The sequence below is a fragment of the Zeus faber genome, assembly GCF_960531495.2.
Source record: "Zeus faber genome assembly, chromosome: 22".
Classification (NCBI taxonomy): Eukaryota; Metazoa; Chordata; class Actinopteri; order Zeiformes; family Zeidae; genus Zeus; species Zeus faber.
The window spans coordinates 5,795,920-5,823,528 of record NC_137209.1 but is presented as its reverse complement, the minus strand read 5'-3'; the positions used below and the strand labels follow the sequence as shown (position 1 = coordinate 5,823,528).

The following is a 27,609-nucleotide window of genomic DNA, read 5'->3' as shown; positions in this document are numbered from 1 at the left end:
GATGAACTGATCATTTCTACAAACATGGGACAGAGTTCATGATTCGTTCAAAGGTGTTATAAAGTTAGTGGTTTATACAAACGGGACATGATTTGAAGATGTGACAGTTAATGATTCCCTAAAAAAATGTTACAAGAAATGATCATTCGTAGGCGCGACCATTCATAAATCCAAAAGATTCTGAGGAACTGATTCACGCCTTTATTTCAAGCCGAGTTGATCACTGTAATGCCCCTTTTTACTGGCCTCCCGAAAAAGAAAAAATAAGAAGCTCCTTCAAAACACCGCAGCTAGGTCCAGTCCAGTTCTAGCTGCTCTGCGCTGGCTTCCGGTAACATTCAGAATTGATTTTAAGGTCCTCCTCCTTATATGCAAAGCCCTGAATGGGCTAGGACCTACTCCCTTCAGTGCCTTGTCAACTATTTGCCTTCAAGAACACTGCCATCGTCTGCTGCTGTTATTTAAAAAAAATTTTTTTTGAGTTTCCCAGCAACGGTATGAAAAACAGTAAGCGTACTTTAAAGAGAAAGCTAAAAATGTATCCCTTCACTTCAACCTTTAACCATCTATGTTACTTTCCTGATACAGGCCGGAAACTCTTAAATCGCACTTGCCACATATGCTGCACTTCTTTGAATTGTTGTATTTCACTTGATTCTATGTATTCCATTATTTTTTACTTTTTCTAACTTTATTTTAATTTTATTTCATTATTATTCCTCAGTGGGTTTTATTTTCCGTCTGACGCATTTCATATATTCTATTTTCATCTTTAATTTTGTTATTACTATCACGCAGGTTTTTAACTTCCATCTTATATTACATTGACTAGGGCACTCTGTCCCTGTTTTTGTGGAGCACTGTGTTGTCTTTATTGTAAAGCACCTTGAGCTGCATTTCTTGTATGAAAGGTGCGATACAAGTTTATTATTATTACCTGAATGGCATATCATCTGACCAAGACGGTAGTTGAGGTGAGTAACTAATTCAGCTCAGATCATGAGGAACATGATAAACGCCAATGGGACGGCTCGGTATAATTATGGATGATGGCCTGCAACCCATGTTTCTAAATGTTTGTTGTTTCTGGATATTTCTGGACGGAGCGCCACCTCCGCCTCTGTGGATGGTGTTAACCAGCTCTGCACAGAAACTGTTCGAAGGAGAGACCCCCAAAAATGGGATCCTGTGATCTCCTGTATGTTGAGGATGACAGAAACTTTTTTTTTTTTTTTTCCCCATTGTCCTTACGGACATGGTGACCAATTTGTTTTGATTTTTAAAACCGATTCCTAAGTCAGGCTTTTGTAAAATGCAACCTTCAGTGATGCTCCCTGGGTCCTACGCAGGCCTCCCCAGCGAAAGCGGCCGAGTTGTTTGTATATGGAAAGGAAACAATCTCTTCTTAAGATATTAAAATATCTGTTCTTTTCTTTGTCTGGTTCTGGTTCTTCTTCTGGAGTATGGCATTTCATATTCGTGTGAATTTGACGCTCTTCCCTTTTTACTGACTATAACTTTGAAATGCTGTAACCTGCATCCAAAAAGGACACTGACGCACGCCACGTAAAAGTGCAAAATGTTTAATCTCAGCCACATTTTACTTATGTACAGTGAATTTGACCCTAACAAATCATAAAATCACTTTACTATCTTTGACCATTACATTGCGAGTTAAAAGCTTCCAACTACTTCTCGTTGACTCAAATACATTCAACAAAGCAACGTAAACAATGATTTAAGAAGAAATGATGAGTAACTTGCTAAAACAAAAGCTAAATAAGATCCTAGACGCAAATGGCACACCACGAGTCCGTTCATTCGTTGCTGTCTGTCAAGACGCGGTGGAATTCAATCAATTCCCCTGATATTTGGGCCCAGGAATTCCAGTCGGGGTTCATTTGTGAATTTTGGGGTTCACTGCCGCCGCGTCTCATCTTCTCATCTCCTTTTTACACGAGACGCGCGTCGTCAGACAACAGCAAGATTGTCTTGACTAATTTTTTTTTTTTGTGACATATTATATACATTCTGACAGGAATTATGTCCGTGCGCATCCATGATCTTGTGCGCAAACAGCTACGTCACCATACAAACCAAAAAAAAACAAAAAAACAGGGTTTTCCCTGCACATTATTGCCAGCTTGCAGTATAGACGCGTAATAGTAAAGCCATCGGCGTGTCTGTGCGCAGCGTGTTGCGTGTACAACTGTGCCTTTGTGTGTGTTTCAGTGTGCAGTGGTCATTTCAGGAATCATTTGAATGTGTCTACAGGAAGCTTCTCAAAAAGGCACTTAAATAGGGGATATAACATCTGTGGAACCATATCAGATGGTACGTTAGTGGCAGAAGTAAGTGGAGACGGACCAGGTCTACAAACATACTCCACTGTCTACGTAAGACTTTCCAAACACTTAAATGCACATGCGTTTGCACATCTGCGTCACGCGCACACACACACACACACACACACACACACACACACACACACACACACACACACACACACACACACACACACACACACACACACACACACACACACACACACACACACACACACACACACATCAAAGTCTAGTATTCAATGTGACAGTAGACTTGGTATTAGGGAACAGGGATCATTATTCTGTGCAAAATTCACCTCCTTCAAAATGACAGCCTGCCATGGTTAAGTGCATTTCCCACGCACACAGTCACACACACAATGTGTTCACACTCGCAAACCAGCCACTCCAACTCTCTTCGACGCAAATACTTTCTCGAGAGAAAATTCAATCAATCAATCACCAAATACTCTGTTTCTTATGTCAGCAAGTCCAACGCAAAGCGTTCTTTTCTTTTATAAAAGGCACCAGACGCCATGAGGGCCTCAACGTGGGCCCTAATCCTGCGCTCAAGTTTTAACAAATCCACAAAGACTAGGTGTGCCAGGCTGAGCCCGGGGAGGAAGACAGGGGTCCGGGAGATTGCAGGTGGGGGAACAGCGATGCGGAAGGTTCACGTCAGCATGGGCACGTCGTCCTCTGAGGCCGTGTCTTCGGAGAGGGGGATGAGCAGCACCTCGTCGTCCGAGGAAGACGAGGAGGAGAAGGCGGGGGAGGCGGAGAGAGGCATGGAGTTGGAGGAGAAGGAGGAAGGCGAGGCCCTGAAAAGGGAGATACTCAGGCCCAGGGAGTGGAAGATGGAGGCCAGAGAGGGGCTGCTGGGCGGGACGTACAGGGGGGGCGTCTGGGGGGAGGCCGGGGCGGGGGGGGGCGTAGGGGGGAGGGGGCAGGGATGAGACGGCCGCGGGCGGGGTCAGCGGCGGTGGAGCGCTGGCGGCGGCGTGACACTGCTGCTCCGTCTGAGCCAGCAGGCCCAGTTTCTGAGGCACGGGCCGGTTGACCGCCTCCACGGCCAGCGAGGAGCCGGCGGAGGTCGACTGAGTGGGCTCCGGGGCGTCCGTCGGCTGCTGGGCGGAGCTTGACGCCTGCGTGGGCCGGGAGGGGGGCCGGGGGATCAAGCCCCACCTCCGCATGCGGCGGACCGCCCGGCGGACGAACCGCGGCCGGCGGCGGCGGCGCGGCGAGTTCCCGGCGTCTTGGCGGAGGAGCTGAAGGATGCCTCTCAGAGAAAGAGAGGAGGTCTGAGAGAGAGAGAGAGAGAGAGAGAGAGAGAGAGAGAGAGAGAGAGAGAGAGAGAGAGAGAGAGAGAGAGAGAGAGAGAGAGAGAGAGAGAGAGAGACAGAGAGAGACAGAGAGAGAGAGAGAGAAAAAAGATGGTTATGAAGAAATAAAATAAAATAAAAAAGGTAAAGAGACGATTAGAAAATAAAAAATAAAAAGTTGCTCAAATTGAATTTCCGAAGCGATATCAGTGTCATTTCGGCAGTTTATCCAAGCTTGACAGAGCAGTGCTACGATGGACAGAGCACACTTTGTATCAAGGCACATAATCGCCTGCCCCCACCACAACACCAGCTCATAAAACTGCTTCAGTAACCCACCCCACCCACCCGCCACTGCGACCTCCACCCCACCTGGGAATCCATTTGGCTGTGGATATAATATAATATAACAAGTGCCGAGAAAAGTGATGTTAAAAGGATGGAGCTCTACCACATCAGCAATATGGAAGATAAGTCTATTCTGCGTAAGTACTGGTTGTTTTAAGCATCTCACTCCATCCCGGGGCCAGAATCTAAACTCTCCCATATTCAAGTTTCAAACGGTTTGACTCGCACCCTCCATGAGCGCTGGGTGATGTCACCACACTCAATATGACAATATTTTGGGGTTGACAACTTGGTGCTTTCATATTCTGGGTGCTCACCTCGTTGGGGTTCTCTGTGGGGAAGTCCTCCACGGGGGGGATGATGCCCTGCGCAATCAGCTGACCGTAAGAGGGAGGAGCCTGCTGCTGAATAAGCTCCGCCTCCTGCCGGCTGATTGGCGCAAACATACTGCGGAGGAGCAGCCAATACGGACATCCAAGTCATGAGTAAAAAGGTAAATCATGAAATGAATTAAAAACAAAACGCTGCATAAATGCTAACCTGTCAAGACTAACTATGACCACTTCACCGCTTTAATTGTCCAGATTTATCCTGCCATATTATTTTATTGTGTACACAATGTGTGTTACTTTGGGTTTTCCTGTGTATTGCCACTTTTCTTTTTTGTTTAAAAGCGGACGCTAGTGGACGTAAATGTACACAGTGAATCGCAACTTATTCATCAAAACGGTTTTGTTAGAATAAAAAAATATATATAATAAAGTAGCCGGATGTTTGGCCGGCAGCCTGCACTTATGGAAGCTCTGTATGTATATGTGTATATATACTGTATTTATTTATTTGTAATCTGCTATTATAAGTGTCTATTTCCAACCATACTGGGTTAAGTGTACACTTCCCTGGCATCGTCATGTCGTAAAAGCCATTGTGGAATTTTTTTTTCTACGGTAGAATTTGAATTTAAAAAAAACAGAGAGAATATCACAGGTTTTCAATGATCGCTTTTTTTTTTCCCAAGGACTTTTCAAGCACTTCAGCATAAAAGGGGCTTTTTTCAGGGGATACCAGTTCTTACATTTCTGAGGACAAAATTCAAGCACTTTAAGGACCTGGTAAGAACCCTGCTGCCTAATGTTTGGATGTGAGCTGCGGGGACATTGCAATACATTTCTTTCCTCCAGGGATAAATTAAGTATCGACCTATCCATCCATCCATCCATCCATCCATCCATCCATCCATCAGCAAGACACCTGCCCAGTAATAGAGACTTAAGCAGGATGCTGAGCACAGACAGACAGTCGTCACAATCACCTGTACTCCCTGGTCCTCAGTGAGTAGAGCTTGCAGGTGCAGGCCATGGCAATGACCAGCAGCAGGCCACAGATCAAGCTGCCGACCGTGGCCGCGGTGATGACCTTGCGGGGCAGGATGACGGTGCAGTTGAGTTCGTCCGTCTCGTCCTTGCAGTCCTTCTGACCGTCGCAGCGCCAGCTCTCAAACACACACCTTGCCAGGACACAGTGGCACATCGGTGTGTTTATATTCACATATATACACTCACTTTGACAAGTTTTCCCTTTTAAGCACAAGTAATGAAATAAAATAAAATGCTACAAAGACTGACATGTTGACAATTTAATAACTGATTGGGCTTTGTTCAAAAAAACATGTTACTTGTGAAGCGTTTTACAACTGGTACTGGATATCAAAATGCTTTAGAAATTGCATGAATGCCGGTGTTTCTCTGGTATTTCTTAGATGTAGTTCTGAGCTATACAGTACATAGGTGCAATATCAAAATTGCGTTATAGGACTAGATATCGTCTGGGATTTTAGTTATGTGATATTGTGATATAGCTCAATGTTGTCTTTAAGATGGCACTACAGAAAAGCAGTACAATATTCTGAACTTCAGCCTGTTCTAATGAACGCCTCTACCTGCTTGGTCATAATATCCACAGTACTAATCATAGTCTCTCAAATATTTATTGTGTGTAAATGATGTTATGAAAAAGCCCCTACATCCCCAAGCCCAAAATATTGTCAAATTATCAGCAGTGAGCTATTCGTCAAAATTAGATTTTGCCAATATCAGCCAGCGGCAGATAATCATAAAACTAAAAGGTCTGTAGAATGTGGAATGTCAATTTCTTAGAGTTAGCGTCAGCTCACTGACGCTCGACACTATGAAAGCTGCTTGTATTGATAATAGGTCAAATTGGTAGAAGGGGTGTTTTTTAACCTAGACAGCAACATTATTTTAAAAGTGTATATTAATAACTGATGTATTTGGCAGTATTCACTACTTTTGTTTATTGCTTTTATTACTTTTGTGGACATATAACAATTTTGGTGTTGAATAATATTGTCTCTAACCATCTCCCACCCCTACCTGTCACTGTCACAGTGGAAGGTTCCGGGTTTGCACACGGAGCAGTCCCTCTCGTCGCTGCCATCGGGACAGTACAGCTGGTAGTTGCATCGCTCCTGGGCAGGGTAACACATGGGTCTTCCCACAAAGTGGCCAGGAGCCACCGCTCTCTGCCCTGCCCCGCCGCAGGGAAACTGCTCCCGGCTGCAGCCCCGGCACCCGGCCTCGTCCCTCCCGGTCTCGGGGCAGTCCCACCGGCCGTCGCAGCGCTGCTCCTGGGTATAGCACCCCCCCGCTGCGCCGCCACACCGGCCCTCCCACGGGGGGCAGTAGCCACCAACGCGGAACGTGGCGTTGAAGCCCCGCCCTAGAGAGTCCAGGAGGGTCTGGTAGGTGAGCGACAGCAGGCCGGTCCGGGACTCAACCTGAACGGACTTGTAGTTGGAGGCGCTGGTGATCTGTACAAGTGGGAGAGCCCGTGCACATGAGGACACTGTCAAACAAAGCTCAAAAAAAATGGACATTAGGGCTGGTTGATATTGACAAAATATCATAATATCGTTAGTCGAATAACTTGATATTGATGGTGGCGATTTTTTGGGGGATGACTATTAGTACTTGCAGACGATATTGACACACAAGATAAACAGTTATTACTTATATGGATATTATTATATTCATTCGAACAGCTAGAACAGTCTATGAAGTTCAAAAGAAACATTAAACCACATCACAATAATTAAAATCCTTGACGATATCTAGTCTCATGATCTTGAGATTATAGCGACATATTGCCTAGCCCTACTAGACACGAGGCTTGTTCATTTTTGTGGTCGTAGTATGGCTGAGGGAAGACCCGAAACGACAAAAGAGTAACTAAATAAATGAACCGTCGTCTTTCTTGTCACATAAACTCACAATCTTAACGAGTTCCCCGGTGCCTTGCTGCCTGTCGTGCACCATCATGGTGTCTCCAGGTCCGAGCTCGAGCTGCTGCAGGTCCAGCCTCAGAGGCCTGGAGTCGTGCGGGTCCAGGGTCCACACGCATAGCAGTGGGGTTCCTCGAATCGGCGGAGGGCGGAATGTCCCGTAGAAGGTCTGGATGAGCCCGCCACAGGGCCACTCCACGGGGGCAGCCGTCACGGTGGGCTCCCTGCGACCCTGCGGCCGCTCATGGTGCACCTGGGCCGTCTCCTCCTCCTTCTCCTTTAGCAGCTCCCACAGGCCAGACTCGCCAGTCCGCTCCGCCGCCCTGTCTGCTGGTCCTGTCCTGTCCGAGGGCCCCCGTCTCTCAGAGTCCCCGACGCCATTTCTCTCCGTGTAGGCCCCAACTGTGGTCTCCTCCGCCTGTGGCACGCCGCGACCTTGCTCGCCGATGGCGGTTTCGCGTGCGTCCTGCTCTCCGTCACAGCCCTGTTCGTCCGAGCCGAGGCCTCCACCCTCCCCAACGCACTCCACCTGGCCATTACAGCGCCAGGACGGCGGCAGGCACCGCCCGCCCCGGCACTGGAAGGATGTTGACGGGCACTCTCCGCTGTCTGCATAGGGGAGGAGAGAGGAGGGAAAAGCATCAGGACGAATACAAGGAAGGAAAAGGAAGAACATGAGAACTTGACAGGATTAGCCCAACGCTGATCCAGCAAGTGGATGGACAGAGCATTGTTCAGGACACACGTCAAAAGCGTGTGTGTGAAAAATAATCGGCCCAGCTTAAGTGACCTTATGCAAGATACTGACTGACTGCGAGCTGCCCGAGGCAAAAAACCCCACAAAACAACAGAATACTGTACTGATTTTCAAAACAACCACATAGGAAAATAGTACCAGGTCTACAAACACACACACACACACACACACACACACACACACACACACACACACACACACACACACACACACACACACACACACACACACACACACACACACACACACACACACACACACACACTTTTTTTTTTGTTTGTTTGTTGTCTGGTTTATCCTTCATTCTATTTTTATTGGTTAAATTCTTAAGTTGTAAATTCCATTATCGTGCCATATATTTTTTTATAGTGTACATTAAACTGAGGTTTTTTCCCCATATACTGCTGCTTTTCATATTTATATTTTATTGGTTGTTATTATCACTGCCTATTTTTTTCATGTGAGCTGCTGGGACATTGCTATTTCCCCCCGGGGATGAATAAAGTATCCATCTATTAATATTTAATTCATGTAATATAGCTAGCAACACGTTAGATAGTTACATAGTTAATAAATTATTCATTAATGACATTCAACTGCCATACATGGTTGGATTGATAATGACAATGTATTGAGGTATATTGAATAGTGGCCCATGTATCCTGAAACATAGTGTATACACAGAGAGAGAGAGAGAGAGAGAGAGAGAGAGAGAGAGAGAGCAACAAAGCGGCACCTCTAGCGTAGTTCAGCAGAAATGACGACACGGGATACAGATGCGGAAGGAAATGGTGAACCACTGTGATGTTTCCCCCTGGGAACTCCATGGGGCGTGGCTTAGGGCCGCACAGGACGACGGGTTCGCCGCCCACTGATGACCTGATGGACACCCATTCTTTCTTGCACCGCACCGAAAACTGGGAAAAGCTTTGGAGAGGGGAAAGGGGGTGTTTAATACAAAACAGGATGGTATCTAGTATGGGACTAGAACTGAGGATAGGAAAACAAAAAAAATATAACCTTCAAAACAAGTCATTTGTTCATGAGTTCCAGTGTAGATACAGGAATGTACAGGTAGTCCTCACTTAACGACCTACCTGTTTAACGATCATTCAGACTTACGACCAGCTCTCTGACCAGTCTGTATTGTACGCTGCGTGCGTGGCGTCTCTGCGTCACGCATCTCATCCCGCATCACCATTCTCATTTTCGTTCCCGCAGTCTGTCAGTATTCACTACACTAGCCTTCACAATCGCCACGCCCCCTTACTGTGAAATAACACTGGTCCTAGGAACGGAACTCGGCCGTTAAGTGAGGAGTACCTGTATTTTGATTAAAAAAACAACAACAACAACAAAAATAAAAAAAACTCAAGTGCAGCCCTCCAAGGCCAGTACCTAAGAACAATTGCCTCCCCTTCATCACCCTTGATGGTCCAGCAGTCATAGGTTGGACCAAAGCGGTAGGACCAACTGGAGTAAGCCGAGCTCCTGATTTCTCCCTGTTTGCTATCCAGGACTTGGGGAAAGTGTCCACAATGAGCTGAGAGGAAGAGAACGGAAAGAGCAAACATGTTTGCATTATATGAATGTACACATTCAGACAACTGTCCATTATAACCATTGCATTTAAAAGGGAACATAACACTGACAATGCAGAATTAAACGATCCTTACCAAAACAGAATGCAGACTTGAACTGACTTCCAGCTGCGAAATAAGCAGGAAAAAAAAAAACACACCAAGTTAGCCATGCATGAATACCTACTTTTTCACAACTTGACGGTCGTAGATCTGAAATGTGCTGTTAAATGCCATGTTATGTGCAAACGCGTCCAACAGACAGACCATACCTATTAGGTAGAATACTATGAGGTTAGATAGGTTGCAGGAGACTGTCATTTTGGTAATGGGTGGCGTTGACAATGTCCAAAAATCACAAAAAACAAAAGGTTTAAAAAACAAAAACAAAAAAAAAAAAACACATGGGTAAAAACGTTGGTCAGAGAGGCGCCATCCCGGGAAAAGGGCCTGGTGCTGGAAGATTTCACCTGGAAGGAGACAGAAGAGGGAGTGAAGCTTGGACGACCGCCAACATCCAACCATTAGTCTGCTAGCGTCGCAGGGAAATGTTCCAAGAGCCAAACGAGCGAGCAAACGAGCCTAAGAGTAAATGGGAAAAGGAAAACAATGGTGTACTATGTGTTGCCTTGAAAGGTGGAGGCCTCTGTGATCAGGAACGCGACGTTCGCACCAACCGTTCGTTTCCTGCCCCATTACCCTCCAAACCGAGATAAGCTGTCGCTCCCAAGATTAATCCTCGCCGACTACTTACAAAACCACACGAGCAAATCAATGGTCGTTCGGCGTATCGATATTATCGATATACTCCCCGTCGCTTCACACGAGGCAAATCTCACTTTCTATTGACCAGTTTACCTGCTGTTCAGCGGAAGGGAGAGACTGATCCGTGCTTTCGCTTTCTCTTTTTTCCATTTAAAAAAAGGCCCTACGGGTCATAAACAAAACGAGTAGAACTAGTAAAAAAAATTAAAAACAAACAGTGATCGAACAAATAATGATTTGAACGCGATTCAATTGGGCAAACAAAGTACGTAAACCACTTTTTCTCAACCCACTTATGAATGAAATATTCCATCAACAAATAAATATGTCATTCACAAAACAATTACACCAACTAGAAACTCTCGGTTCCCGTCCTCCGTAAAGAAGCTTTTATCAAACCCAAGCGGCTTTTAACAGGCAGCTAGTGAGCTAATGCTAGCGCTAACTTCCTTGTTCTTTTTTTTTTTTTTTAAACCACGCCGCGTTTCAATGTCGTGACATCCCGAGAACCGTCCGTCAGGACGGACGCCTCGCTCTGCGCCACGAAACACACGCTTTTAAATGTCATTTCGGGAGCGAGAGGGCAGAGGCGACATACGCGGCGCGACGCGGCTAGCTTACCGTCTCCGTGGGCCTTTTTCTTGTTGACAACTTCTGCTTGACTTCCGCATTTTCTTTCGGCGTCGCTCAGTGTCAGCGGGAGTGGTTTTGAAAGTCCGATTTTTTTTCAAGTTTTTTTTTTTTTTTTTGTTCCATGTATTTGACTTTCTTATAAACATGAGTTGTATTTAAAAAAAAAAAATTATTTAAAAGTTATTTGTATTTGTGCGTGCAATAATTATAACAAAAAATAATAATAATAATAAATAAAACCGAAAAAGAAGGCGTTTCCACGTTTCACCACTAGGTGGCAACATCAAGCAGGCCTACGCGGGTATCCGCTCAGGTATTGAACAGCCCAGTAGCGCGAGAAAGCGAACCACTGTTCACGCAAAACGTACGTGATTAATGTTCAACGTGCGCACGGTAAACGTCACGAGGCCTCGCGTGTTTGTGTCGCTCAATGCCTCGCGACGGCGGACACGCGAATAAATGCATTCATTCGCCAATGGAACGCGCTCGGATTCGTCGCGTGCGCATGCGTGCGGCGACACCGATCGCGGACTTGCTCGGCGGTCGGCGAGGAACGGACGTCGCCCCATCCAGAGGGGGGATCGGCCCCGTCTCCCTCCCTCTCTCCTCCCTCCGTCTCTCCTCCCTCCCTCCATCTCTCCTCCCTCCCTCCCTCCACCTCTCCTCCCTCCATCTCTCCTCCCTCCCTCCACCTCTCCTCCCTCCATCTCTCCTCCCTCCCTCCATCTCTCCCTCCCTCCCCGTCGAGTTGGTTTGAGCGCGTCGCGCAGCAGAGAACGACCAGGAAACTTTTAAGTGCGATTTACACCTCGAGTTTGTTTTTCGTTTTTGTGTGTGTTTATTTTTTTTATTTTATTTATTTATTTATTTTTAGCTCGGTATTTTGATTCCTTTTTTTTTTTTTTAATTCTTCTGCGAAAGGGATTTACTTAAAAAAAAAAAAAAAAGTCCATGTGGAAAACGTTACCCTTGTCCGTGAAGAAGCGTAGGCCTCCATGCGGGGAGACTTTCAGTCTGCGCTCCCTCTATAGACGTTAGTAAGGGATTGTTAAAAAAAAAAAAAAAAAAAGATTGGTTTTGTTTTTGTTTTTGTTTTTAACTTCAATCATTTGCGAGAATGCTCCTGCGGCCGGATAAGATCCTCACGCTGACCTGCGCTCTGTGTTTTGGGGTCAGCTCTGCAACGGCAAATGTCCTGCAAGCTGAGGTAAACACAGCCTAAACGGTGATGATGATGATGATGATGTTGTTGTTGTTTTTTAACTCGATATGAATGTCTCAAATGTACCATTCTGTGTTTCCCTCCGCTGTCGGCGAGAGATACAGGAACTCATGTTGTTTTTAGAGGCCAAGGGTGGGGCTCAGTGTCAAGGTTCAATACCTCTGTTGAGTTTTGTTCCGAGAAATGGAGGGTGGTGCCCGGTGTGATGCAGTATGAGGGGGTTTTCATCTGCCTCTCATGGACTGCACATAGAACATACAGTATAACCCATAGTGGTGTGTGTGTGTGTGTGTGTGTGTGTGTGTGTGTGTGTGTGTGTGTGTGTGCAACTTGCCTTTATTGCAAACTGGACATATTGTATAGGATAGGGGGTTCCCAAACAGGGATCCGCGCCTCCGTATGGGTCGTTGAGTCATGCCCACTAGTTTCTGTTGTGAGATTTGCCACTTTTTGTCAGTTAAGTTTAAATGTTAAACCACAAAAAACAATATTACATGCAAAAAAGGTGTATACTTATACTTAACCTCGTCTTCCCATGGAGGGCCTCGCCATAAAAAGATTGGGTTACCCGGTCTAAAGAGATTGGGGCTCGAGGCGACCGGCTTTGAAGCTCAGGGCAGGAGACACTAAACAACAATCTGATCTACCTTCCATAAAAACACTTTTTGTCACCAGAAGTGGCCCCCGGCGCTCTAAAAATGATTAGGTGCGTTTGGCCAATTTTCCTTTTGGTGTTGTAACTGTTTTTGGATCTCTGCCTGTTCCTGGTCCCCAACCTTGTTGACGACTTCCGTAATAAGCAGTTGATCAAAATTGGAGCGGACAAGTGGAGGGTGTCTGAAGGGATGTTGACATCCATTGTTTAACCCGTCCCAGGAGCACACTCAGACACACTGCAACAGCAGCCTCCCTTTAGTAGGTTTAAAAAAAAAAAAAGAAAGAATTATGATACGCGAGGCACCACTCGTACATTAGTCAATGGGGAACTTCAAAGGACATTTGCCTGTTTTCTAAAAACTCCTTTATGTCTACAACCTATTGCCTTTCCCAAGTTTGTGCGCTGTGAACACCAACCCAAGGTATTTGCATCTTGGTAGACAGAATGCACGAGGGAACGAAGGAGGACTTTAGTCACTGACCACAGACAGCTGGCGAGTGAGTAAGTCCAGACATGGTCATTCACTTAGAACCTCCTGGGGTAGAGGAAGAGAGCGGGACAGAGAGTCAGAGCAGTTATTGAGACCCCCACCCCCCATGGTGACAGACTGGCTAAGTGATGAATGGCTGTAAACAAAACATGTCTGTTAACAGCAGTTAAAGCTGTGGGGTCAGATTTATAACATTCAACTACATTAAATCATAGCTACCCGTGCACACTCCAGCAGAAATGCTGAATTGATTGATCACGCTGCAGAGTGAATTTAAGCGTCTCCGATGCACGAAACAATACTATGTCAATGACTCGCCCAGATTGTCTATCTACAGGCAAGCGTTTCGTCAGTGTACACCCATCGGGAGAATCGGCTGTAACCAGGCTCAGACATAGCATTCAGACCTGGTGGAGAACAGGCAATCAACACTATTTATGGGTTCTGAATGACATCACCGGACAGTCGTATACAAAAACCCACGATCTATGAGAACGGTTTGTCTTTGTGCAGGTGAGGTTGACGAAAACCAAATAAAGAAGAGAGGAGGATTTAAAAAAAAAAACAACATTTTTTTTTTTTAAACAGTGTCCGAGACGAGCCTGGCCGTTGCACCCGAAAGAGGGGAGAGCAAGTGAATGAAGGGGAGGGCGAGAATGGATTCCGATAAAGGTGCCATTCCTACTGAACCTTGACTCAGACCGGGTTGACTTGAATGTTGAGTGAAACGAGCAAGGAAGAAAAACCCAGACAGAAAATTTCAACATGAAGGATGTTTGGTGTAATTCACGTTGTGTCGTAAGAGTCCACTCAATGCGTCTCGATCGGGAAGAGAGGCTCCACCGACATCGTCGAGTAGATATGGTTGGATCTCTGAGGCTGTGTCACAGCGAAATAATGCCATTTTCTGACCTTCAAAGACTTTGGAGAGAAAACTTTACCTTTGCACTCTCCAACATCTGGGTCGAGTTTCAAGGTTTCCTTTTTTTTTTTTTTTTTTTTGCCTCGTCTGGATTTTTTTTTCCAGGTTCTAAGAGGAAGTGGGCAGCACTGAAAACAAGCAGGGCCCGCTGCATGGCCTTGCATATCTGACAGAGACGGAAAAGTCCTTTTTAAAAAAAAATTCTTCAGTAAGCCCAAAGCATCAGATGGAAAAAGCATCAATCAGTTTGCAATGTGATGCCTCGCGTCTGGGCGATCCACAGTCCGGGGGTTTTATCGACGGAGTCAAAAAACACATGGGCTCAATTTTTGGTATCTTCCCGGGAACGGCTGTGGATGGAGCATCAGCATGTGTTGAGAGCTCTCCCTCCAGTCGCGGTGTGGTGCTCTGACAGCCAACACGCCCAAAGAAATGTCAGAACAATCAGGAAGATCTGCCTCAATGGAAAGCTGAGGACTTCAGAGGTTACCGTCATATCTATTCTACACTCAAGGGAAACGGGGGGGGGCCGTAGCTTTAACGACTGTACACCCTCACCGTGAAGGCCCAACAGAATACACCCTTAATTACACAAACCCGATTTCAACAGCAGCCTTTTTCATTTGAAATGTTTAGGAGGAGCTCGTGGCGATGAGTGCTCTCCTTGAGTTAGAGGCTTAACGGTCTGGAGCCTTTGACAATGCAGACCAATCAACCAAGTCAACCCTTACATATGCCGTCAGAATCTTGCCTGGTGACCATAGACTACCAGGACTTGCACACATCACTAGTCTATACCCAATACGACTCAATAATGGAAATGTCTACTGTGTGTTGACTTAACCTACAATAAACAATAATGATGCAGCTTAGATCAGATATTATTCCTGTTTTCTAGTTATATGCAGTAGCAAATTTGCTCGTCTTGCCACTGCAAGACGAGCAAATTTGAAAACCCCTATAAAAACAAAAGGTAAAACATGACAATATACTATTGTCAGTGTAAAGCAAAAAACGTTCGAGATGTTATCAGAATGTCAACCTGTTGGTTAGTTTTTGTTCTTATATTGCAGGGTTTTGGTGGGATGGCTACAGTAAGTGGGTCGCAGACGCCAAAAAATGAAGGCAATGTGAGATTCAGTCACTTATGACCAGAATTCTGTTTTTTTTTTTTTTTTTTTTCCGTTGGCACTGGACCGCAGGAACAACTGACTCAGACTCCCGAAAATTTTAATTTGGCCGCATTTCTATCCCCCCATAACTCCACACTTTACTTCCACCGCCGCTCCTTCTAATGTCTTTACCTCTTGTTCGCTCACTTCTCAAATGTTGCACGTCACCGTCCTTCTCTTGTCTATCTTGTCTGCCATTTTGTTTGTAAAGAAGCGGGACAGGAAAGAGATCACACTCATTTCTCTGGCTGAGGAAAACCAGATTCCCTATATACAATTTAAAAAAATAAAAAAGATTTTAATTTAAAAAAAGGGACTGCGGTATTTTTTTTTCTATTTCCCAACCAGCGGCTTGAGACCAACAATGTGTTGCCCTCCAGCACCTTGACACATTGCAGATCTGCTGGATATGGCCTCATAGAGCCGCCTGAAATGCTGTTAAAACACCACCAAGCAAGCCAATGCATAGTATGCCAGTGTTGCCAAATTAATCCTGGTGCTGTGGCGATAAGGACCCCAAGTTGTTATGCTAACTAAATTGTCTGTATAAAAAATACCCAAACACTTCGTACGCAGACTTGTACTTCATCAACGTGGACAGACGGCCTAACAACTGTACAATTTTAATGACAATTTAAGTGTCGTAGACTCCCTTTGTTCCTGTCAGAACCGCTATGCTAAAACAGGATATTTCTTTCCTGTATTGCTCATAACGTGTGCAGGAACATGTGGTTGGGGTTTTTTTTTGTTTTTTTTAATGGTGCAGCCAGCTCATTTTCATGGAAGTGTGACTCTATTGTGACTAAATATGCATCCTCCTAACCCCGTGATCGGGTAGTCCTACGTCATATTTGTCTTGGCCAAATTTAAGGTTCCTTCCGTGTCCACTCACGGGATGGGAAAGATGACATAGTTGTGAAACCGTTCAGGTTATTAAGTAACGTTTCATTGACAGGAGATCTAGGCTGAGGAGGGGTTGATCATATCTAGTTGTGTATTGGAGGTGGTATCAACACAATGGCTCTCCTCTTTGGTCTGTAACATACCTCTAGGCAAGCAGGTACGTAACCTGACGCCACTCTTTTGCTTCATACCATAAACACGTTTTGGGGCCCTGCCGGGCTCGCAAACTGTAAAGGTAGGAGGAAGCATTGAGCGGGGTGTTTAAAAATGGCTACAGAGGACGAATGTAACATATTGTGTATTCTCAATCGTTTCATTTCCACAAAACGCTCGTCTTCTCCCGCCGTCATTGCCATTTCCACGGAAACCGGTTACCTCTCCGAGTGTCTTTTGTTGATTCGTATTTGTACTGCGTGCTCTATGGGAAACAGGTATATGTGAGGAATTGCCCCACACGTTTTGCGTAGTGTTTCAAAGTTTTGAACGCCCAACACGTTGGCTACGCGAGAACCGCCCCTTGTGTGGCTCTTTGCGTTGTCTTGCGTAGGGTAAGTAACAGGCCTTTCTCTGGTCCCTGATCCCAGTTATCATTGAGAAATATGATATTTTGATGGCACAGCGGAGCCACCGCCTCCTTTCCGTCGCCGACCTTGAGTTTGGCACTGTTTCCAAACTGAACAGCTGTACGAAAATGAGCATTTCCATCGGATTTACATCGCCCGTGCGTGCAACATATGATGACGCCACACACACACACACACACACTGCTCAGGTCTAGGGGTGTGTTTAGTCAAAACGGCAGCCCAGTCCACTGACCACACATGGCTTGGCAGCAAGACCCCTCCAAGCCACCCCAAGGCCGACAATACCGGCCACGTACAAGTCACAATAAATAGCACCTTTGACTGTGGCCGCAGGGAATTCCGGGAGAGGGGCGCATGTTGGGATATCTGGCGTCCTAATAGGAGACGGATGGGGGGCCCCTGGGGGGTGGCGAGGAGCGAGGGCGGCCGCAGAGGAGCGGAGGAGAGCAGAAAGCAGAAGTCTTGATGGGTGTGTGGGGGGGGGGGACTTTTCATCCAGCCGAGCGGAGAGAGTGTTTTTTTAGAGCCAGACGCGTCACCACAGCGGAGCCACAGTGCACACAGGCTGCAGTCAGCAGAGTGAGTGGGGGGGGGTGGAGGTGAAGAACACACAGACAGGCAGACAGTGTGGAGGAGTGTGTTTGGGCCGAAGGAAGGAGGAGATACATACATGTGCATCGGTAAAAGGATGTACTCAAGGGGGAGGTTGAAGACATTATAGAAGACATTGTTACATGCCGGGGGGGGGGGGGTCCCTCAGTGTGTATGTGCGCAGTGGGGTGTGGGCTTGGGGGCGGGGGAGGATGAGGGTGAGGAGAAGGTGCCTTTTCTTCAGCCCGTCATAAATGGACCTTGTTCCTCGAGCCTTTTGACCGACCCCACGACTACAGTGGCCGTGTGTTCCCACGCAAAGTCCGGCCAGGTACTGCACCTCCGGCGACACGCGCGCACACCCCTCCAAACACACACACACACACACACACACCCACACCCACACCCATCCCTCCTTTGTGTCGCTTCCTCTTCACATTGCAAGATATGGGGAAGTAGAGTTGAAACAAATAAATAAATAAAATCGACCACCAAAATTGAACCAGCGGAGATGTCTGAGGTTTTTTGAGAACTCTAAAGAAAGAATTCTGGGTAATTCCACCGGCTAAATTTGCGGTAGAGACGGAGCTGTGTGCTGACGCACTGCATGCTGTTCATAGATATGCACACATGCGCCAGGGTGGAAAGATACACCCACGTAAAAAAAAGCCACTTGGTGAAACTAAAACACTCACCCCCGGAGGTACAGAGACCTGGCACACTTTGGTTAAAGTCGACACGATACAGATACAACATACTGCCATTCGAGGGAGCGAAATACGACAGAGCCGGCTGCCCGTGCAACTAGGAGATTGGATTCCAGGTGTTTTGTTGACAAGACGTGCAAAAGCTTTGAGCTTGAGGGAACAAGGTTAAAGTCGAGCACTCTGTGTCAGAGATGTCACTATTTCCATTTCCTGCTCCAAGCGGTTTTCTGGGTCAGCACGGCTGCGAGTGACATCATTGTTTTGAGAATCGGTGGTGTTTTATTTGGCTTTTTAACTCCTCTCTCATCCCCCCTTACAACCCCACAACTAAGTCAGACTTTTATTATTATTCTTTTTTTAATTTTAGTTTCCTATCGTGAATATTTGGGGATTTAAGGGGGGGTTGTTTTCTTTGATTGGTTCCTTACTATTATCATGGTGTTTGGATGCAGAATAGTTGGAAGAGGATTTTGTTTTTCAGTCCCAAACAAATTGCTCATGCTTTACCACGTGACAAAGCATATAAGTAAATAATGTGTGTGTGTGTGTCATGGGTTTTTTCAATTTTTTTCAAAAGCTTTTCTGATTTTATTTTTTATTCTCGAAGCAGAAAAAAAGTGATTTATATAAATGTTCTTATCCCTAAACATGTAGACACCTATTCGATGTTTTGAATGGAGAGAATTCAGAACTTGTCAAAGATTGTGTGAACACAGAAAATAGCCATGTGCACATCAAAGCCTTGTAGGCCCAGTGGTGGATAAAAAAAAAAAAAAAAAGAAGAGAATCTGCCCAAAAATTGTTCACAGTCAGGCCAAATAGATTATTTTATTATTATTTTAGTTATTTATTCTATTATATGTTATATGAATAATATATTATTCTTATTTTTTTAATATATTTTGATTATTAATTAATAATCCAAAATATTCTGGCTACCTAAAGTTTGAGACCTAACGTGTTGCATCTCATGCGTCGGTAGTTCGAAGTTAACTATGTGACATGACCGCACAAGCAATGCCAGTGTAAACAGAACTATTCTAGCGTTTCCAGATCCCTGCATGCCCCTACAGGTTCACACAGGTCGCTAATTCCCTCGTTTTGCAGAGTCAGATGTTTCAATTTTGCTCCTGCGTTGCTCCTGGGAGGTCTGACCGAGAGCATGTAAAGGCTTTAAGTACACACAGTTTATCTATATTTTGTTAAGTCTGGTATTCCCATGGCAAACCGCAAACCTATTGTGTTGTCCAATAGGTTGTATCTCAAATGTGGAATCTCAAAGAACTTTAAAATGACATCTCCGCAAGAAAGGTTATTTGCCAGTTTCACGACAAAATGTCTTTGAAATGATTTTAAACGGTAGGACCAGGAGTTAGGGTAAGGGTTTAGGGTTAACCCCGAGAAACTTACCGCGAAACCTTCTAAAGTAAAGTGAATATTATTCACGAAAAGGAAATACTGCTTTATTTCCAAGGCCAATTTGATCGACAAATCGCTAAAACGACTCCGGTAAGAGCCAAATCATTTAACCAGCAGCTTCTGCTTTTGACCCAATGGGCGCCTTCAGCTGACTTTTCTGGCTGGGAAGACAATTCAACATCTGGACAAAGAAGAAATTTACACCAAATCTCTCCACTGAGAACAGTGCTGTGGAATATTTTGGTAAAATGGGTGTTCTCGTCCTCTGTCTCCCAGGCATGGCTGCAGAAGTACGGTTACCTGCCTCCCGGTGATGTGCAGGCCCAGGCGATCCGCTCCCCTAAGTCGGTCGCCACGGCGATCGTGGCCATGCAGAGGTTCTACGGGCTGACCGTGACGGGCTCCATCGATTCCAACACGATAAAGTGAGTCCCGGTCCAAGCATTTTCACACAAAGAAATCACATTGTACGTACAAAGAATTGAAAAACAAACAAAAAAACAACAACTCTTCATGATCTCTTCCCAGGGCGATGAGCCGACCGCGGTGCGGCGTCCCAGATAAGTTCGGCCCGGAGCTGAAGACCAACCTGAGGAGGAAGAGATACGCCGTCCAGGGCCTGAAGTGGGACAAGACGGAAGTCACCTTCAGGTCCGGGGACGTCCTCAATCCACCAACAGCCTTAGTCACTACACCGTTTAATATTCCCCGGATGGGACTGAATGATGTGACTAGATGGATGGGGGGGGGGGGGGATTTTGTGATTATCAGGCATGTTCGGGCTCTCAAAATCAGATTTTTTTTACTCTGATAATACACACATAATACACCAATATCTGACTAACAGCCAGTGATGACTACATCCCTGACAGCACACTCAATATCAGGAATACAGAGTGGACTCCTTTTAAGAAGCGACTTTTGTATGTTGTATTTTTCTCATTTGCCGAAAACAACACACACACACACACACACACACACACACACACACACACACACACATCTTGATTACCCAGGGGATCCATTACCCTTTTCTTTTTTCCTGACATCCCATTTCTCCTGTCCCCCTCCCACACCACAGCATACAGAATTACACGCCGAAGGTGGGGGAGCGCGCCACCTACGAGGCCATCCGCAAGGCCTTCAAGGTGTGGGAGAGCGCCATCCCGCTCACCTTCCGGGAGATCCCCTACAGCCACATCCGGGACAAGGTGGACAAGTTCGCCGACATCATGCTGTCCTTCTCCGAGGGTTTCCACGGCGACAGCACGCCGTTCGACGGCGAGGGCGGCTTCCTTGCCCACGCCTACTTCCCCGGCCACGGCATCGGCGGCGACACGCACTTCGACCTCGCCGAGCCGTGGACCACCGGAGCCGTGGACAAGGGGGGTAAGTGGAGGGAGGCAGAAGTCGGGGTTGACTATTTGCGGCTTTGCCAAGATATTTACACACGTGAAAATATTCGGGGAACAATCATCAGTCATGTGGATATAATGACCGAGCAGGTCGAGGAGTTGACTCCAGCAGTCTACAGAGTTCAGAAAATTGCATTATTTGACTCCGATGGACGAAAGCTAAAGACGTCCGTGTGTTTTCGCGGCCTTGTTTCAAACCTGTAATTGACCTAATCCTGCCATTACCTCCAGGATGTGTCTAGACGTTGGCACTGGGGCCGACTTTTACTCATCTCCCGTTACCGTCTCCCTCTGCGCTCTGCAATTTTCCTCCTGCTCGCTCTCTGTCCCGCGTTGCCGCGGAGATCTTCAGTCGCATTCTTCACTTGGGTTATTCAAAGTTAACCCTCCCTCTCCCTTTTTTTTTTTTGTCTCTCGCTTCCTCTCTCTAGGTAACGATGTGTTCCTCGTGGCCGTCCATGAGCTCGGCCACGCCTTGGGTCTGGAACACTCCAACAACCCCTCCGCCATCATGGCCCCCTTCTACCAGTGGATGGACACGGAAAACTTCCAGCTCCCGGACGACGACCGCAGGGGGATCCAGGCGATCTACGGTAAACGCTCATGATGCTCCCGTCCCCAGGAAGATGAAAGCCACGGGGCCTTGTTTTATACAATGCAGACATACACTGTAGCTGCTGAGGAATTACAAATCCCAGTGTTTCGGAATTCCAATGAGTTCCAGGATATGAGATTGTATGGTCGTGTGAAGTATGATGTCAGACCAAGTCCAGTCCAAGTTGAAACTCCAGCTCTCGTTTCAATTCCCTCAATTATTTCCAACCTCAGAGATTTAAGGGATTAAGGCTGGGGGGGAGTTCACAGTGGGACACCAGCACTCAAAATCAAAGCATTTTTAGGAGCTAGTCCTGCTTCAGGAGCGGTAGCTTTGATACAATAGAAGTACGCGTTGTGCGCTTTGTTGCACGAGAAGAAATAACATCCCTGCCTCGCCCTGATCTCATCCGCTAGGAACCAAGTCCGGGGCCCCTCCTCCTCCCCCGCGGCCCACCAAGCCCTCCAACCCGGACCGGCCCAGCCACGGCCCGGACATCTGCGAGGGCCACTTTGACACCATCGCCGTCCTTCGAGGGGAGATGTTTGTGTTCAAGGTATCCGAAATGGATATATATACACACACACACACACACACACACACACACACATACAACTTCAAATTTCGATTTTCCAAAAGGCCTGTTTTTGTGGACCTACCGTAGGCAAATGTAAGGGTTTTTGGGAATTTGCCCCATTGGTTTTAAAGCCTGGTAGCTCCAAATGACAGAACCCCCAAAAATAAGCCAAACTTCTTGCGATTCCTATTCCAACATCCGCCGTGTGCTCAGGACAAGTGGCTTTGGCGTGTCCGCAACAACAAGGTGCTGCCAGGCTACCCCATGCCCATCGGTCACTTCTGGAGGGGCCTGCCTTCAAACATCAACGCCGCCTATGAGAGGGACGACGGGAAATTCATCTTCTTCAAGGGTAGGTTGCGTTTGGGAGTAAGATCAGAACCAGACCACGGCCACGTCATCGCTGGCGAGAGATCCAAGCGGCGTCGTTAGTGTTCAACATCTGGTCACCGCCTTCTGTCAATCTCCGCCATCTCTTTTTCATCCCTCTCTCTCTCTGATGTTTCTACTCCACCCTTGTGGCTTGTTATCTCCCCCTCCCCTCCAGGTGACAGCTACTGGGTGTTCTCCGAGTCCAGCATGGAGAAGGACTCTCCTAAGAGCCTCCGAGACCTGGGCACTGGTCTTCCCAAGGACAGGGTGGACGCCGCCCTCTTCTACACCCCGACGGGCCAGACCTTCTTCTTCAGAGGAGCCAAGTGAGTCCTTGTCGGCTCTTGCGCGAGACTACGAGCGGTTTGCCTTGGTGGGCAGAGCTCTCTTCCTTCTCGCTGGTTGACCTCGTCGTTCCTCCAAGGTTGTTCCAACCAACTGCAGTGTGATGGAACTAATCTACAGCTTATAAACTGTATTACTGCTCCACGCCCCAAAAAATATCCCCCCTTCCCCCAAAATATTTTAAATAATAGCATAGACGATGCATGGTAGTGATTATTCCATTCCACTTGTATCCAAGACTCATCTTGAAAAAAAGACAAAAGATACAAAACAACACCGCGTAAAAAAAAACAAAAAAACTTGCGTCTCCCGGCCCCTCTCCTAGCGGCCGCGGTGAACTCGGCAACGCGGCGGATCCGTCGTTGGAGCCCGACGCTGCGCGAGGCGACGCGTTTCTGGCTGACCACGGCCCCTGTCTGCCCCCCTTATCTGTCTGCCCCCCTTATCTGTCTGCCCCCTTTCCTCTTTTTCCGAGTCAAAATGTCAACGGCGTCCTTTCCCAAATCCCCCAGGTACTTCCGCTTCAACGAGCAGACCCGCACCGTGGACAAAGACTACCCCAAGCCCATCAGTATGTGGAACGGCGCGCCGGACAACATCAAAGCCGCCATCATGAGCGAGGACGGATGTAAGTGTGCCCTGAAATCACAGCGTCCCAATGTGGCTTCAGAGAAGCCAAACTGCGAATGTAGAGAAAGCGGGTCGTTTATCGCCGACATTGTCAGGCTGTTGTGCAAACTTTGAAGGGTTCCTCCTGAGAGTGTGTTCTTTTTGCGGCGTGGGTTTAGTGACGTCACAGAGGAATACCTCTCCCAAACACGCCCTGGCAGTAAAACTAGTTTATTCTACCTTTGTTATTTAGGACAGGATGTAAAATGGCGTCCGGACTGAGCCATCTGGAGGGGGAACTGTAGTCACCACTGTCACTGATTTATTTTGGGGTTTTTTTGACACTTGTGTAACCCCCACCCTTTTCCCATTTGCTCCGTCCAGCTTACACTTACTTCTACAAAGCCAACAAGTTCTGGAAGTTCAACAACCAATACATGAAGGTGGAGTCTGGCTACCCCAAGTCGGTGCTCAGCGAGTGGGTGGGCTGCGAGGGGGAGGAGCCCAAGAAGGGCCGGGAGGAGGAAGTGATTGTCATCGAGGTGGACGAGTCGGAGGGCGGGGCCGGGCCGGCGGCGGTGGTCATCCCTCTGCTCTTGCTGGTGCTGGTGGTGCTGACGCTGGGGGCGCTGCTGTTCTTCAGGAAGTACGGCACGCCCAGACGCCTCCTCTACTGCCAGAGATCTCTCCTGGACAAGGTGTAGACGGCGACGCGGAGGACAGACAGGACTGCCGCGGGAAGAAAGAAAAGGGTGCCTGACGAGAGACTGGGAGGGGAAATCAGAGACCAAATCGTGGCCCGGCGTGAAGGAAGGAAGGAAGACGGCGGAATGGGGGGAGGGTGGAGTTATGACGTGTCCGGGTTGCTCTGGTTTGTAAATGCCACCGGAGAGAGAGAGAGAGAGAGAGAGAGAGAGAGAGAGAGAGAGAGAGACTTAAAGCCAAATCAGGAAATGCGTATCTGTATGTTAACTTTTTACATGTACTGCTCTTTGTTGTGTGATTAGGAACAGACGCACACCCTCGCGTTCAGAAAAGGGAAAAGAGAAATCGGCGCAGGCGATAATCCGCCTTGCCAACCATCTGGTCCAAATCAACAAAACTTGTCTCGCCCCTCTTTTTTCTTTTTTTTTTCTTTTTTTTTTTGGTTCTGCCACATCCAAAAAAGCATCTCTTGCCCGGCTCTAACTTGACGACTCCAGCTCAACAGCTGTCCGAATACTGTCCGAATACGTTTTCAGCCCCCCCCCCGTAAACTTTTTATTTTTTTTGGTGAATTCTGTCATGTTGACATTTACTCTGAAAATCCCGTTTGATTGTAAAACTTTTTTTTTTGTTTTGTTTTGTTTTGTTTTGTTTTTCAGTTGGAAATTCATTCGTTTCGACTATTTCCCCCAAGCTGAAATCCATCACTTGATCGGTAGTTTCCAATGTTAAATAATTGTCCTTTTTCCCGCCCCGTGTTGAGTTCTCGTTTCCAGCGTTCTGCCCTGAGAAGATGGTCCACCCGCAAAACCTCCGTGGCGCTCAAACCTCCACGTGCGGCGGATAGAGATCGGCGGCGCGGGGCAACGTGCCCGTGGCGACGGGCGCGAACAGGATTGACGTAGACTTCTCAAAATGTGCGTCGACGGAAACCTTTTTTGTGAGCCGACGAGTGAGTTCAAATTTGAGGGCGAGGAGATAGCAGACACGTTCATATCGGTGTCCGTTAAAGAAATTCCAAAACGCTGGTACCACGGAAATAAAAGCCTGTCCGAATTATTCGATTTAATACTGTCCGGTTGTTTTAATTTTTCCAATTATACTCATTTTCTATGGCTGATTATTGTTATTATAACTATGGTTATTGTTATTATTGTTCTTTTGGCAAAGTTTGGATCATAGCGTTGTTTTGTCTTCATTTTTGTTTCTTGTTGCATTGTCATTTGGAGTCCTGCTGGACAGCGGCGTAATGTGACAATGGTGAAAGCGGCTCCCGGTTCCCATTCCGTGTTTGGGGTGATTGTGAAAAGAGAGAGAGGGGAGGGGAGGGGAGTGTTGCAGGGTTTGGGGGGGGGGCGGGGGAGTGTGGTTCTGTGTACCTTCGAAGCACCCCGGTTGTTTCTCAATGTTGGATGACATTTATTTATAAACTACGATTCTAATGGTGCTCATTGTTTTGTTTTGTTTTTACACGTTTCAAAAAGACTATTCGAATTGATTGCGGTAACAATGATAATAGTAATGATATTTATAATGATAATGGCATCAATAAAAAGAAATACAGTTGGGTTTTTTCTGTCTGTTTTCACTATTGTATTGGATTAGATAAGATATACAAAATGAAGGTATTTCCTATCATCTTTAATATGGACGCCATGCGGGCTGCGGGGGCGGGTTAGTACCTAACTTCACAAAAGTTGCAAATCAGAAACGGGAAAGGGTGCATGTTTCAAATAGATTGCAGCAAGGTCCCAGACAAAACACCCAGACATGGACACACACCAGTGATCCACAGCTTGGTATTACCGTGTAACTTTTCGTGAAGACGAGAGTGGAAGGTCGTCTGGTCGTCAACACGACGACGTCCCCACCGCCCCGCCCCGCCCCGCAGTCCCGCTCGGCCGCGGTTCCATTTGGACGGGCGGCTCCAGATGGAGCTGCATGGAGCCCCGCGAACACTGGGGCTGTTTTGGGCACGGCACCAGAGGCCATGTGTCTCGGGGAAAGGGGTGGAAAGAATGATGGAATGGTCACGTTCTTCTTCTGCTTCTTCTTCTTCAGAGAGCGCTGTTCCAGCTGAGTTCTGTTAACTGCATCTGGAATTCTTGAAACCTTTATTTTTTATTTGAGGTCCCTAGCTCATATACACAGACACAGACTTACAGACTCCAACTGGGCTGGTGTGTGTGTGTGTGTGTGTGTGTGTGTGTGTGTGTGTGTGTGTGTGTGTGTGTGCGCGCGTGCGAACGCATATTTGTGCAAAACATTAGAGAGGCTGAAAAACGGTGCAACGGTTTGACCAAAGCCTTCTTCCTGTCTCGCCTGTTCCATCACCCACAGAAATAAAGTTCTTCTTTTTACGAGCCGCCATTCCTCCTCTCACCGCAAGTATCTCTCGTCCATTTTCTTTTTCTTTTCTTTCTTTCTTCCTCCCTTCCTTCCAACTTCCTTTATTATAAACAATGAGGTAATCGAACCCTGAACCAGGAAGTGAATTACACACAGAGAAACGCCACCAACGGGAAAAAAAACAAACAACCTCCAGGCAGACTTCTATCATGATGCAAGATGAAACGTTACATAAATTATGTTTTGTTTTGTTTTTTTGTCATTCTCAAACGTATATGAGGCCTCTACTTAAGCAATAATCCACTCTGATTCAGTGCCCCGCAACTCGGGAACCCGCCCACCGATGGTGGGGTCAAAATCAGGGATGGGCAAAATACCCAGGGATTAACAGAACATGACATTTTATTCGAAATGAGCAAAAAACTCAGACTTGATGTAGTTTGTCCGGATTTGTACACGAGTGTTGAATAAAAGTCAATTTGCTTCACTGCTACGGACACACTGTACAGATATTGTTTCCGTGCTGCAGATTTATTTTATTTCACTCACATCTGTTCATCCACTTCCCCACTCTCTGCCAAACTCTCTCTCTCTCTCTCTCTCTCTCTCTCTCTCTCTCTCTCTCTCTCTCTCTCTCTCTCTCTCTCTCTCTCTCTCTCTCTCTCTCTCTCTCTCTCTCTCTCGCTCTCTCTCTCTCTCTCTCTCTCTCTCTCTCTCTCTCTCTCTCCCCCCCCCTCTCTCTCTCTCTCCGGCCGTCCACTCCTCCCTCCTTGTCACCTGGTATTTCGCTCTTGTCTCGGACCTCTCCTGTGCGGAGGAAAAGCAGTTCCAGATCCTTCATCTCTTTCGTCCCGGGCTTTGAAATCGCACTTTTATTTTATTTTTTTTTACGTTAAGAGCTCTGCGACCATAGATGCAGGCTGCACGGGGGGAAAAGCTTG

At 46.8% G+C, this 27,609-nt stretch overlaps 2 protein-coding genes across 2 annotated transcripts; one reads left to right on the top strand and one right to left on the bottom strand.

The window, feature by feature from the left end:
* Window positions 1-2,883: 2,883 nt before the first annotated feature.
* On the bottom strand, window positions 2,884-11,107 carry lrp10 (low density lipoprotein receptor-related protein 10). The gene is given in 11 exon segments (XM_080022916.1): window positions 2,884-3,250; window positions 3,252-3,628; window positions 4,315-4,444; window positions 5,310-5,504; window positions 6,391-6,827; window positions 7,288-7,907; window positions 8,792-8,982; window positions 9,454-9,598; window positions 9,732-9,764; window positions 9,908-10,105; window positions 11,022-11,107. Coding segments are annotated over 10 exon segments (2,427 nt in total). The 5' UTR covers window positions 9,957-10,105; window positions 11,022-11,107; the 3' UTR covers window positions 2,884-3,000.
* A 679-nt stretch (window positions 11,108-11,786) lies between these two features.
* On the top strand, window positions 11,787-25,634 carry mmp14a (matrix metallopeptidase 14a (membrane-inserted)). The gene is made up of 10 exons (XM_080023632.1): window positions 11,787-12,240; window positions 19,978-20,126; window positions 20,230-20,352; window positions 20,783-21,090; window positions 21,548-21,709; window positions 22,128-22,267; window positions 22,502-22,640; window positions 22,836-22,986; window positions 23,518-23,633; window positions 23,999-25,634. The coding sequence occupies exons 1-10, from the start codon at window positions 12,151-12,153 to the stop codon at window positions 24,316-24,318; spliced, it is 1,698 nt and encodes a 565-aa protein (XP_079879758.1). The 5' UTR covers window positions 11,787-12,150; the 3' UTR covers window positions 24,319-25,634.
* The last annotated feature ends 1,975 nt before the right edge of the window (window positions 25,635-27,609 follow it).

What these genes read in the sequence shown, in the direction of transcription:
- mmp14a (XM_080023632.1), top strand. Translation starts at nt 12,151, where the DNA reads ATGCTCCTGCGGCCGGATAAGATCCTCACGCTGACCTGCGCTCTGTGT. An exon ending in GGGGATCCAGGCGATCTACG is followed by an intron (nt 21,710 to 22,127) that starts GTAAACGCTCAT and finishes CTCATCCGCTAG; the next exon opens with GAACCAAGTCCGGGGCCCCT. An exon ending in CATCATGAGCGAGGACGGAT is followed by an intron (nt 23,634 to 23,998) that starts GTAAGTGTGCCC and finishes TGCTCCGTCCAG; the next exon opens with CTTACACTTACTTCTACAAA.